Consider the following 14320-nt stretch of genomic DNA (forward strand, 5'->3'; position numbering starts at 1 on the left):
ACCGGGGGAAGAAACCGGAGTACCCGGAGGCCGGGGAGAACATGCAAACTCCACACACACAAGGCGGAGGCGGGAATCGACTAAATGTATCAGTAACACACTGACCCCATGTGGGCATTTCTATGTACTACAATATTGTCTGTAGAATACCATTTGATTTAGATTCCTTAAAACAAGGTCTAAACTATTCAATTATTTGATTGATAACTTATATAGTGACTTTTTTTCCGAGGTCTAAAAATGTAATGACAGTTTTGTTAATCAACTGGGAGTACCTCTATCTTTCACAAAGCAAAAGTTTCTTACTGTGCACAGACACAACAAATAATCATAACAACAAATCTACAATTTAAAATGTCAAGTATGCAACTATCTAAAATGATATCTAATAGAGAGTGATTTCACTATAGTTTATTTATGTCAGAAATGAAATGAAGTGTACAAATATATGCAAAACATTACAATAATATACATCCATGTAAACGAAAATAAAAAGGTCAGAATCAATAAGTGAAAAAAAGTAAACAATGAACATTTCATTTAATCTTTATTTAAACCTATTACATTTATAAAAGTATATATTTGTATAAACTATTTCCATACTGTAAACAATGACATTTTCCCTCTTCTTCAATTTTCTGTAATAGGCAAAAAAAGGTAAAAAAAAAGAGATAATAATAATAATAATAATAATAATAATAATAATAATAATAATAATAATAATAATGCAATCCTAGATATTGTAGTACGAAGACATTTTAAAGATGTTATATAAAATGGTAATTCAATTAAGAATAAAATACCACACACATGGATTTCTTGGTATTATTTTTTATTAATTATTGCATTATTCTATTACAATTTCTGATATAAAAAATAACAACAACAACAATAATAATAATAAACAAACAAACAAACAAACAAATAAATAACCAAGCAAACAACAATGAATTACCTGTGAATGTACTTCCGCATCAGCGACGACGTGGCCTGCAGGTGAGCTCTGTAAATGTTTTACCTGACGTTACGCAGCGTGACGTCAATACGCTGCACGAGGGAAAAAAAGAACGAAGGAATTCGCGTTTATATCGCTAGCTTATCGTTAAATATAGCGTTATTAATGGACATAAATAGGTTTTTAATTGTGTAAATAACCTGATTTTAGCAACAGCTGTATTTAAACAGCTTTTAAAAGAGGTCATGTCTGCTTCAGCGGTCTTCATCCTGGATCTTAAAGGCAAGGTGAGGACTTGGAGTCTGTTAGTGAAGTAACCTGAGCAGGTCACAGCAGTTTAGACCAACGTGCTACTTTAATACACATTTCTGTTATATTTCTGTTTGAGTCTGAACATTTACTGCTTTAATTCGCATCGTATAGTTAGTTATTAAAGGTTTTTGTATTCACGCAGAAGATTATTTTTGGTTTTCTTTGAACTTGCTTGTTATTCTTGTAACATGGCGACTGCCAGGACCACTGTGTTCTGGATAATGAGATAATGTGCTCCGAAAAGTGTTAAATATCCAGCAAAAGTCACTTTTTCATCACTTTCTATTGTTTTACAGTAACATAACCAACAATAGCTTCGTCCATAACTACCACATTAACTTTCATGATGTTTTCCATACTAAATAGGACACTATTATGGTTTCCACGGCAACCAGGTTGTTTTATTTAGACATAGCTTTTATTTTATAGTATCCTAGTGTGTATATCGGTAAAAATATGGTTATTGTCTGCATATACTTCTAATTTTCCTCAAACTTTTTTCAATCTATTAAAATAATACACAGAATCCATAGGCCAGACCACCTTCTGTGATTTACTCAAATATTAAGTTCTTTGTATAATATGTATATTATCAATAATAATTTTCTGGCTGTACAGTGAAGCTTATTGCTCTCTTAAATTTTGTCCAAAAGGTCTAAGTTAAAAGCGGCGTTTTGTGATTTCTACTCACTGACATGCTGACCTTGTTTCACAGGGTTCACTTGAGGATCCCACTGTAAAAACAGGCTATATTGAATTTGATGGACTTTTGATTTCTTATTGATTTTTACAAATAGTATTTCATGAGACCGAAGCGTTTTTTTTTTCAACCGGAATTTAGAAGACGTCTGCTGGATTTGTAACATGAGATGAGTCAGCTCTGTTTTTTTCACAATAGGCTAAGGAGGGCAGATGAGAAAACAGGGGAGGAGAGCTCTTTACAGTAATCTCAATTGCACATGACCCAATAATGCAGGGTAACTCTTTTGTTTAAGATGTATATAAATTTCACTATTCTTCTGTGATGAAAGAAAAATGATTCTACTAATTTCCTGAATTATAGTGTTAGGGCTGACCTAATAGTTGTGTGAAGCAACATTAACATCTTTTTTTTATGTGAAGAAGATTTTGGAAAAACCCACAATAATCATGAATACAACCATTTAACAAACGATTTAAATTTGACTCTCTTCAGGTACTGATATGTCGCAACTACAAAGGCGATGTGGACATGTCGGAGATAGACCACTTCCTGCCGCTGCTGTTGCAACAGGAAGAGGAAGGGCTAATGTGCCCTGTTATTTCACATGGCAACGTGCACTTCATGTGGATCAAGCACAGCAATCTTTACTGTATCCTTTCATCATTGGTTTCTATTGTAATCGTCTGGTCTATCTGACTGAAATTTAAAGTTCCGGAGTGAATAATAAAAGTGTTTAAAAATGAATTCCAGGGCAGGTTTGGTAGTGGTTCAGCATGGAGAAGCGCTGTTGTAGGAATTGTCATCATAATATATCACATCTCTGTCTTATGGGTAAATAATGATCTGCCTAAGTGCCTTTGTCAATTGGGTGGTACATCTGCTGTACCTTTTTTAAAAATAATTTAAGGTAAATAATCTGAGTACCAATAGTATACCTCTTCAAATGTGATTAAAGGTGCACTTTCTCAGGTAAAATATAAATAGCACCAGTACAACAGATGTACACCTCAGTGAGTAGGAAAACTGGAGATGGGTTAACTTTTATTTCTGAGAGAGTAGTCTTCAGTTAATCATAGCTGAAATGTAAACCAATTTCTGCTTGTTTAGTACATTTCTAAACAGGTTCCTGCACTGAGATGAACTGTAAACATAGTCATTTTTGAAGAAATAAAACAATTGAATGTTGTCTCTATGACACTTAACACGAATACCCAACAGTGGTGGCTACCACCAACAAGAACTCCAATGCGTGTCTGGTGTATTCATTTCTCTACAAGCTGGTGGAGGTAAGACACCGCACACCTATTAGTGCAGGAGGAAAGTATATATGCTTCTTTTGTTCTCATATTATGAGTTATTTCCATCTGAATTCGTTACAACCTTAGTTTAGCGACATGCGCACATTTGAATAAGACGCTATAGTTAGAATGGGGGCTCGGTGTCATAATAACAACATAAGTTCTATGTTGTTCAAAGCATTATGAAGCTTTGTCATGTACTTCCAACAAGAAAATTAAGAGACTTAGATATCAATCTTTGTTTACTTTAGATATGGTGGCTTGTAAGTGCAAAACACAAATGAATTTTAGATATGCGGTTATTATAATAAAGCATTAATGAGTGTGTTAAATGAGCTCAGATGAAATACACTGAAGTGACAGGAAGGCTAAAGTAACTCTGGTAAGCAGAAAAGCATTTATTAAAATGTCCAATGAGCATAACCTCATTAAGTTATTTTTATTACGCTAACTTTTTTTTCCATGTAATAATCACGTCAGATGATGTTCAAAAAAGACGCAACCATTTGAGTTAATGTTGTGCTGTTGTGTTTTTTGTTTCTTGCTGCTTTTTGCGCTTTGTTCCAGTAACCATATTCAGAGCTCCAGTGGTAAACAAAAGAGTCAAGCCAATGTGTATACTTTGCTTGTGTATGTGTGTTCTTTGTCCAGGTGTTCACAGAATATTTTAAAGAGCTGGAGGAAGAAAGCATTCAGGATAACTTTGTTGTGGTGTACGAGCTGCTGGATGAGCTCATGGATTTCGGCTTCCCTCAGACCACAGATAGCCAGATCCTACAGGAGTATGTGCTAATAAAACCGTCTGTTATCATCAACACCCAAAACTAGGACTTAAATAAAACAAAATCCCTACAGTCATGGCCTCTTACAGGCTTTGCATCACTGTTATATGGATTAGTTTTTGAGAAACATAGGCTAGACTTTGTCAGACTATTAGTCAAGAAGAAGATTTCATGGTTGATGGGTGGGACAAGTTCTCCTGTTTGATGTGTTCTGAGTGTGATTGCACCAGATGACGATTTGTAAGTGAGTTGGGTGTGAATGATTTCAGTCTTTTAACTACTAATGAATCTTTCACTTATATTTAGATATATCACACAAGAAGGCACCAAACTGGAAGTCGCGAAGGCCAAAGTGCCCACAACAGTCACCAACGCTGTATCCTGGAGGTCTGAAGGCCTTAAGTACAAGAAGAATGAGGTGTTTATAGATGTCATTGAGTCTATAAATGTTCTGGTGAGTGCTGAGGTCCTGTAGCATAAAGGTAGTAAATAATGAAATAATAAATTGCTGTAAAATATTGGAAGATTAGGAAGTTATTAAATTGATTTTCATAATACACTTATAATTACTGATATTTGCTAACTCCAGATATGCCACATGTCTGGTTCCCTTTTTCCATGGGAGTGACATTTGCAGTATATTCTTGTTGGGATGGTTTATCGCTGTATAACTATATACTTTTCAGCTGTATTGTTTTTTTGCAGCAGTAAATGAATTATGCAGTGCAGAAATAAATGAACACAATTTCCCCCAAATTCAAATGTCCTTTTAGAATAGATGTTTGCTTCTTTACCCAATATACATCTAATTTCTAGCTGGAACATGTAGTCATGCAATCTCTTTTTCATAAAGATCTGCCTCAAACCACAGGTAGCCCTTAGGTAATGCCAAGCGGCCTCCCTTTTCAGGTTTAGTACACAGTAGTATGAATTTCTGTAAACCAACACACAAAACATCACAGTGCAGATGAATGTTTTTGGGGTGTTATAGTACACATTACAAAATTTGGCCAACTGAAATAACATTTTCGTCTCATCATTGTGCGCAAAATGGGATTTTAGTATTGTTATATTTAGGATATTATCTCCAGTGCAAAAGAAAAGAAGAAACCCTGAGACACTGAACATGTCTTGGCTGATCAACTGCATTAGGGATAAGTGGAAAATTATGTACAATTTATTTTTCACAGAGCTATTACCTGAGTGTCTGGAGTTTTGCGGTGTAATTAGCTTAACTGATTGGTATATTTCTCACAGGTGAATGCCAATGGGAGTGTAATGAGCAGTGATATTGTGGGCACTATTAGACTGAAAACCATGCTCTCAGGAATGCCTGAACTCAGACTTGGACTCAATGACCGTGTTCTCTTTGCTCTTACTGGAAGTAAGCAACAACTTCACTGCATACATTGTCAGTTTCACACAGGAGAATCTCCTAAAGGGCTAAAGTTTTTGAAAGAAATTGCTAAACTATATTTAGACTTATCATGTTCAAATGACCAGATTATTAGTCACAAAGAAATAGTTTATACCTGACCAACTTGTACTATCTGTTTTTGTGCAGGAGACAAAGGGAAGACTGTATCAATGGAAGATGTGAAATTTCACCAGTGCGTAAGACTCTCGCGCTTTGAGAGCGACCGAACCATTTCATTTATTCCTCCAGACGGAGAGTCTGAGCTGATGTCATACCGAATCAATACTCATGTAAGACTCCATTCAGTGAATTTTACCTACCACGTTAAGAGTATATTACTGTTAAGCTAATGATTATAAAAACAGACCCACCAAAAAACTTCTCTGAATGTATCATGCAGGTAAAACCTCTGATCTGGATTGAGTCTGTTATCGAAAAGTTCTCTCACAGTCGAGTGGAAATCATGGTAAAGGTCAGTTAAACCATAAAATCATCTCCAAAGTAAAAGTAATAACATCTATTCATGTTCACTAGAAGATTTAATAAAGGTATGGGGCATAACGTACAACATCTGGAACTTTAAACAGTGAAAATTCTAGTTCAGTTTGGACAATTATCTGTTACAATCTTAATGATTAGTTTTGGAGCTTCATTTACAAAATTAGGCTACAATTTTAAGTGAATTATAATCAAATATATTTTCAGGTCTTTTCTAAATGCTAAAAATTCTGGAGTATCCCTTAAATATGATTTTGTTTTGATAATGAAAGTGATAAAAGTTCTTAGGCTATAATGGCAATGTAATGTAACAATTATATATCAGTCTTTCACTTATAATTTTATTCTCCCTTTAGGCTAAAGGTCAGTTTAAAAAGCAGTCCGTGGCCAACAACGTGGAGGTCTGTGTTCCTGTCCCGAGTGATGCAGACTCCCCAAAATTTAAAACTAGTACTGGCCATGCAAAATACGTTCCTGAAAAGAACCTGGTGGTGTGGACCATTAAGTCCTTCCCAGTGAGTTATATCTAACAAGAATGTTGCTATATAATAATATTTGTGAATCTTATAGCATTATAACATGCAGGTAGTATAGTAAAAGAACATTTTGCTTATTAATAGTAAAGCTTATTAACTGTCCACCACTCAGTTGACTTTTTGTCTGAATATAATGTGGGTGTGTAGGGAGGGAAAGAGTTCCTGATGCGAGCCCATTTTGGCCTCCCCAGTGTGGAGAAAGATGAGCTGGAGGGAAAACCACCCATTACCGTCAAATTTGAGATCCCATACTTCACTGTGTCAGGAATACAGGTGTGTGTATGCAAGTGTTTGCGCATGTGTGTGTTGCTATAGCTATATTTGTATTACATTTACATTTCACTTATCTAATAATTCTTAATAAATTTACCAATCCTTATTACTGTGTATTTGTGTGATTTATTATAGTTCTTACCCAATACTTGAACTGCATCCAATGTAACGTAATCCTGTTTGAATGTGTTTTATTTATTTGATTTTATAAGGTGCGATATATGAAGATTATCGAGAAGAGTGGCTACCAGGCATTACCTTGGGTTAGGTACATCACAAAGAGTGGAGGTAAGCTAGAATATTTGCATGTTTGCTCACAGCAGGCCTGAATCTAGGTCAATGATTTGCATAGAGTCTCAATAAAGGGTCAGAGAGGGCATCACTGTGTTAAAGAGCCACAACATTAAAGTAATTGGAAAATGTGACAAAAAAAAACAAGGTCTGAAATTAAATATTTGTTATTTTGATCATCTATGCATCTAGACAAACAAATGAGCTTTCACCAATGCATACAGCCACCCATAAAGTCATTGGTTGATGTTAGAGTTAAGCCACTTGCTGTGATCTAACCATGAACTAAGGCTTGTTTTCCTGCCAAGCTGTCAAAACACATTGTGGTTCTCGTCTCGGTGATGAGGCTCACAAATGTGCAAACAAGAGGGGGCTGCGGGGTTACTAGGGTATTAGCAGCATGTCTTTAGGTTCATTATAGCCCTAAATACTGTAAGTACACTATATCGCAAAACGTTTGTGGCTCCCTGACCATCACACTGATGTACTTTTTGAACATCCCAGTCTAGAGTATGTTCACTCTTTGCTGTTATAATAAGCTGTAGCAAGATTTTAGAGCATGGCTGTGGGGATTTGCCCATTCAACTACAAGAGCGTTAGTGGGGTCGGGCTTTGATGTCAGGTGAAGAGGCCTGGGGTTCAGTTAGTGTCCCAGTTCATCCCAAATGTGTTCAGTGGTGATGAGGTCGAGAACTTTCACAACAACCATGTCTTAATGGATCTGACTTTGTGCTCAGGAGCATCGTCAGGTCAGAACAGGTTTGGGCACGTCCTAAGGCATCGTGTACTGTTTCTGTTTTTGTCATAACAGATCGGGGAAGAACCACGCGTGTCAGGTGTTCGCAAATATTTGGCTATATTGTATATTTGATAAGAGTTGTCAGTTTACCTGCCAGCATTCTTAAAGTTAACTGACTAGTTAACTTCTAGCTCTGTTACAGATTATTGTGTGACTCTGACCTTTTTCTGAAGACCCACAGCATAAACCAAAAAAAAAAAAAAAAAGGAATTGCTTCTAAAACACACTTAAAACTAAACGAGTGTGAATTTAATATACATTTTCCCCTTTACCTTGCAGATTACCAACTCCGGACGAACTAGAAAAGCACTTTGCATTTCCTGAACTTGTTCAAGCTCCCAGGCAAATGATCATCTGATGAGTTCATAATTTGCATCACAAAAACTCTCTTGATTATTTCAGTTCATTTTTTGCTCTGTAAAGCAGAAGGAAATTAATTTCATGATTTTTAATCCTAAAATTTTATTGAGGCTGAAAAGCTACTTTTAGGGATTGCAGTCGTTGCACTAATTTCATGCTTTAAAACGTTAAATCAAAAACAATGTTTTCTTATAATAATGAATCATAATGTGATGAACGTGTTTTGGTGAATTCTGCAGAAGGTCACGTGTTATTTCGTGAATTAAATTATTACACTGAAGTTCTTGTTGTTGACTCTGTATTCTACGGATAAAATGAGTTTACAAAAAAAATGCACAGAAACCCGCCTTTTTTCACCGATTATCGCACTACTGAGGGAGAAACATGAATGAACGTCCCGGGGTGCAGAAGTAACTTTCTCAAATCGCCCGCCGTCTGCGCCCTTCATTCCGATTGGCCAGATGCGTGGTTTCCATGGGGATACTGTGGCAACCGTACGTGTACCCCGCCCTTTTTACCAAATATGGTCGGTTTCGGCCCCGTTTGTAGCTTCTGATTGGTGGAGCCTTTTTTTTTGCCGTCATCGTTTTGAGAAGTCGTGATAGAAAATTTGTCACTGTTTTTCCAAGCGCGCAAATTAAAGGTACTGGCGCCCGAGAAACTTGTTTGTTTTGATTTATTTAAAATATTCACAAACATTCAAAAAGAGACGCGCAGGAGCCACAGCCAACGGTCGACAGTTAGATAAACAGCAGATTAGAGACGCAGATACGGTAAGGCGACGCAGCTTGCTGCTTTAAGCTACTTTCATTTCCCTATTCTTACAAAATTCAAAAGCGCTCGCAGATACTCGGGATTATTCCCTCACATTCTGGTCTATTTTATGTGTTCCGTGTCTGTGATATTACGTTTTCGCCTCCTTTTTACGTCCTCTGTCGCTCCTTGTTGACGGCTAATCGAGTTATAACCTAGTTTACGCTGAGGTAAACAAGTTAGCATGTTAGCTTAGCACGAGCCGTCCGCCGGCATTTAATTAAAGGCGCTCGAGCCCTAACAAAGCGCACGGTACAATAGAGACGCGTTTGTTTTTACTCTGTCATGTTTCGATAAAAACAAAAGATAAAAAAAAATCAGCGTGTTTTTGTATTTTGTCGCGTTGGTTTGAAGGATCGTCATAATAATAAGAGTCGTAATGGTGCTGAGTGAGAGCGACGCGGGGAAGAGTCTGACTGCGGCGGCGGCCAAAGGAGACACGGCGGAGGTGCGCAGGCTGCTGGAGGACAGGCGAGTTCACCCTGATACCAGGAATGAATTCGGCAAAACAGCCTTACAGGTAACACTAAAAACATCTTAACACTGTTACATACATCTATAACTACGGGATGTTCTATATGTAAATATTAAAAGCCGTCATTAAGTATCGCAGTATTAATCGATGATGACGTTGTGTTATAGACTAGTGTTACAATAACATCTCTGGGTCGATTAAATGTTCACACACACACACACACACGTATAAAAGTAATATCTATTGTATGTTCGGTAAACCATAGTTTTCTATAGTCTGTAAATGTTAAATTTAAATGAATATTATTCTTATAAGAACACACATACAGTTTTTTATAGTCTGTGAATCATTATAGCTATTTATTCTGACGCACATTATATACACAGTTACATATAATGTTAATGTGTAGCCTCACAAAATGAATATTCATATTCTTATAAGAACACACACACACACACACACACACACACACACACACACACACACACACACACTATTCCATTACATCACATTATGATGATGGTTATTTCAGTGTTTAACATATAGAATTAATATTCAGCATTGCTTCGGTAACACATACTAAAAAACAACATTATATATAAAGTCTAAAAATATATAAAGAAATACAGCTGCTTATTATAAAAAGTAATCTACAGTGCAGCGTGAGTATACGTACATAATATAGTATACCTCTGTTGAATTTTTCTAAAACAAGTCATAGACTTGTTCATCCTGAACATATAAATGGATGTGCAAAAATGTATTCTGATGGCATTATGTAAACTGGTTTTAATGAAGCACAGCTGCCCAACCCTAACCGTGTAGATCCAGCTTTGAAAGCAAACCTGATCCAGTCAATCAGGGCCTTCAAGTGGCATCTCAGATTAAAGTGTCAGTTGTGTTGGTATTTTACTATGCAGGCTGGTAGCTCTTCAGGTATGAGGACAATGATGATAATTATAACAATCCTGCCTGGCCTGATCTTTTATACTTTCACTATTAGTGCATGAATATAATATACTGTATCAACAGTGTACGTTCATGGATGTTTGGATATCGATTTAATCTTTAAACAGTTGTTCCAAAGTTATTTTTGGTCCTATTTAAATATGAAATGTCACAGCTACAACATGAATTATGGTAGGCTTGCGTCAGCTGCTCTTACTTAATTTGAAATTTAAAGTTGACTCTAGGGGATTTGTAAGTTATTAGCTTGTAAGGAAATATAAAAAAAATTCTACTGAATTTGAATGTTCAAAAATGCTACAAAATTGTATATAAAAATCTATACGAATCTACATGAGATGCTACTAAAATGGTCTGGAAGCATTTCATTTAATTCTCAACAAGAAGGATCTCTGTGGATGTTGGGAACTGGGAATATCCACCTACCATCCCAAATGGCATATATGGCAAATATGTCAAAATATTCCCTTATGGTTACCGTATCAAACATGCCATATCAATTTGAACTAAATACTGATGTATGTATAAGATAAAATATGATGGGGTATGGTTTTATAAGAAAATGATAGTGTGGTGTAGTAAGATTGTTGTGGTACAAATCTGTACAGTCAACAATTCAAGAGGAATGAAGTGTTTAAAATTTATATTTTTTAGTTCAGGGGTATTTAAAGACACTGTGCTGTGTTCTTTGCAGGTCATGATGATGGGTAACCCCAACGTTGCTTGCTTGCTGCTGGAGAACGGTGCTGACCCGAACATCCAGGACCGCTTTGGGATCACGCCGGTCCACGACGCTGCCCGGACAGGCTTCTTGGACACATTGTGTGTTCTGGTTGATTATGGTGCCTCAGTCAACATTCCCGATCAGTCTGGTGCTCTGCCCATTCACATCGCCATCCGAGAGGGCTACAGAGACGTGGTGGAGTTCCTGGCACCGCGTTCAAACCTGGGCCACCAGGACACGCGAGGGGACACGGCGTTAGACATCGCAGAAGCCTCATGCACACCAGACATGGTGGAGCTGCTGAAACGGCAGCTGGAATCTTCACTGGCGTTCCAATCATAGAAAATTTAGGTTTAAGTGTGAATTATAAGCCACTCTAAAGGGCTAGTAGCCCACAAAAAACTTATTTCTCATGTACAGAACTAGGTTACATTACTACAGTACTATGTTTATTTTAGTTTATTTTGTCGTTCAGTTAGACTGTTAATACTAGATGAAGAATGTAGCAGCAGTTTTGCACAGAGCAAAAAACTGTCATCGGAAACGAGCACCACGTTCTGTTTACCGTTGATTTGAGAATTTGCCATGCACAATTGTAGACCAGCTCTTTTTTTCATCCTTTTATAACCGAAGTTACATTTACTGCACGGGTCTGTGTAGAAAACTTGAATTGTTAACCAATTTTTAAAAAAAGAAATCTCATGAAATTTCTGTTGCCTCTTCTCACCTAGTGAGACTATGCAGCATGCACTGATGAACTTGCATGATCATTTGCTTAGTTTGTATTTGTTTGTGTGTCTATTACAATTTAGTGTTTTTTTTTATGTGTACATAGCATTTTATGAAAATATCAACTTATTTATTGACAGATTGTAAATAGATTTATGTTTAATGTGGGATTTCTGATGTTATTTATGAAGGTACTTATCCATTCCCCTCTGCCCTGACCCTAAACTGTACTGATGTAATGGTATTGTTATTACATTAATTCTTTGAAACACAATTAAATTTTTAAACCTAAAAGTATTGTCTGATTGTCTGTTGTATGGTGTGAATGAAATTTGAAATCATTTTACCACAAGAGGGCTCTATTCACAACGTCAACCTGAAACTAACAAATAACAAATTAAACTTTTTTTGTGCTGAAAAAAGTTTTTTTTCTGATTTAAATCAGAATATTAGACTGTAGTTGATTTTGCTTAAAGTTGATTTTGAGTTAAAGACTTAAAACTTAAGACTTAAAATGAATAATTTCACTAAAAATATCCTCCTTAACACCCTATTGGTGATTGACATCACATTCTACAGTATAAACTTTTTTCTATGAACAAACTACACACTTATCGACAGAATGATGCATGATGTACAGCACTGATATAGTAGATAACTTTCCCACTTTTGTAGCTTAACAGAGAGGTCTACACGCACACTTACCTTGTGTGTTTGAGACCAAGGTGAGTCAACAAGGACGTTTATAATTGCTCCATAGAGGAATGTGCTTTACAGTACAGGCCTGATAGCGTGCCATCGCTCAGGTAGACCACAGAATAAAGCACTGAGAACAGGAATCTTATTTGTCCGCAGCATTGCTGTTTAAAGGACACCAGCACAATGGATGTTATTGTTGGCTCTTCTGCTTTAAAGCCAAAAGACTAGACTAGGCTGCCTGTTGCATTTCGTAACAAAATCTCCAGTGACATTCATTCAGATCTCTTTCTGGTTGAAGCTCCTTTTTTTAACTGGATAAATAAAATGTATCCAGCTTGTTACACACTTAAAGGGAAATTTCACCTTGACCAACATGCATGTAAGGTGTATATTAAGTTAGGGATACAATTCTCAGCTGAACAATGTCTTCTAAACTTTTTGTCCTGTCTACACTTTGGTTTACGGCCTATGATTTCTTGTTGAGTGGCACCAGTGGGTGCCATCATCTGTACATAAAGAAACTGAAGCACAGAGGTTTAGTCCACTTTGCTCAAACAGATCGGCTTCCAAAGCTTTAGCTTTCATTCTAACACCATTACGCTCATCTTGATCTCTTAGATGACTTCAATTCAGCACAAATGTGTCATATAGTTACATTGATGTCTTTACCATTTCTCTTGCTGGATTCTTAATTCACATGATGGAAAATGGTGAGTGTTCCCCTATGACATCAGACATTAGACAACTACTTCCACTTCTCACAGTAATAACAAAAATACACTAGCAGAATAACGCAAGAATCATTGAAGGGTTCTCCAGCTCTCTCTCTGGAGAATGTTAGGGTTCTTTATATAACAGCACAGTGTTTCTAATCAGAACATTTTTTTTGGATGCAAAGAACTCAAAGACCCTTAAAGAACCTTATTTCTATGAGTATATTTGTAGTGTTTATTTTTCAGGTTTTAGGATAAACAAATGAACGCTTATAGTATTTAACCTATTAAACAAACTGGCTAATGTGATTTCCTTTTGCCATTTTATTGGCACCAGAAACAAACAGCAGTTATAGTAATTAAGGCGACCAAGGTGACACATCACTAGGGGGCGCCATTCAGAACACTGTGTGTGATTATTTAAGTTGTAGCATTGAAACTTGTTTCAGCATTTGCTTCAGTTTTCAAGTGCAAATAAGATGGAAAAAGTGAGGGAAAGAAAGTAGGTGAGTCTTTTTTAAGAATGACAAAAATAAAGTGAGAGGACAGAGGATTATGTCACTGCACGCATTAAAGGAAAATTTCAGAACACATAATTAACCCTAGTCTTGCGTAGGGTTCTACTTTAAATAGCAGCCTCGTCAGTATTTCTGCCTTGTACAAATCATAAGCTTGAATTGTACAGTTTTAAGCAAGAGTGTCTCCAATTGTGAATAGTTTCTGAATTCTTTTTCACAAAGCAAGAACATGCCTTATCATCACACCCAGTTATGACTAACAGACTTTCCAGAGCATATGATATCCACAGGACATGGGCAGAGACATAAACTGATTGGCTAGAATTGGTGATGTGACTGTAGAGGGCTAACGTTAAGGTGGAAATATCCATTTAGGGTACATGAAACCAAGAACTTGTCCAAGAAAGTGTCAGCTGACTCGTTAGACATAGTCTTAGCTTAAACGTAGTACAGATGATA

The 14320-nt window shown here is 36.5% G+C and overlaps 2 protein-coding genes across 3 annotated transcripts; both read left to right on the plus strand.

The window, feature by feature from the left end:
• Window positions 1-1018: 1018 nt before the first annotated feature.
• ap1m2 (adaptor related protein complex 1 subunit mu 2) lies at window positions 1019-8504 on the plus strand. Of its 2 annotated transcripts, none has more exons than XM_027133499.2 (12): window positions 1019-1242; window positions 2463-2619; window positions 3189-3256; window positions 3920-4050; window positions 4357-4504; window positions 5308-5434; window positions 5615-5757; window positions 5868-5939; window positions 6322-6480; window positions 6649-6774; window positions 6987-7062; window positions 8144-8504. In XM_027133499.2, the coding sequence occupies exons 1-12, from the start codon at window positions 1201-1203 to the stop codon at window positions 8164-8166; spliced, it is 1272 nt and encodes a 423-aa protein (XP_026989300.1). In that variant the 5' UTR covers window positions 1019-1200; the 3' UTR covers window positions 8167-8504. The 2 variants fall into 2 exon arrangements, with proteins under 2 accessions (XP_026989300.1, XP_047670100.1); XM_047814144.1 differs by lacking the exon at window positions 1019-1242 and adding an exon at window positions 2220-2244.
• Window positions 8505-8789: 285 nt separating this feature from the next.
• Window positions 8790-12225, plus strand: cdkn2d (cyclin-dependent kinase inhibitor 2D (p19, inhibits CDK4)). Its single transcript, XM_027133522.2, has 3 exons — window positions 8790-8997; window positions 9392-9557; window positions 11173-12225. Exons 2-3 carry the CDS (start codon window positions 9417-9419, stop codon window positions 11542-11544), a joined length of 513 nt encoding a protein of 170 aa, XP_026989323.1. The 5' UTR covers window positions 8790-8997; window positions 9392-9416; the 3' UTR covers window positions 11545-12225.
• The last annotated feature ends 2095 nt before the right edge of the window (window positions 12226-14320 follow it).

The sequence above is a fragment of the Tachysurus fulvidraco genome, chromosome 5, assembly GCF_022655615.1.
Source record: "Tachysurus fulvidraco isolate hzauxx_2018 chromosome 5, HZAU_PFXX_2.0, whole genome shotgun sequence".
In the NCBI taxonomy this organism is placed as follows: domain Eukaryota; kingdom Metazoa; phylum Chordata; class Actinopteri; order Siluriformes; family Bagridae; genus Tachysurus; species Tachysurus fulvidraco.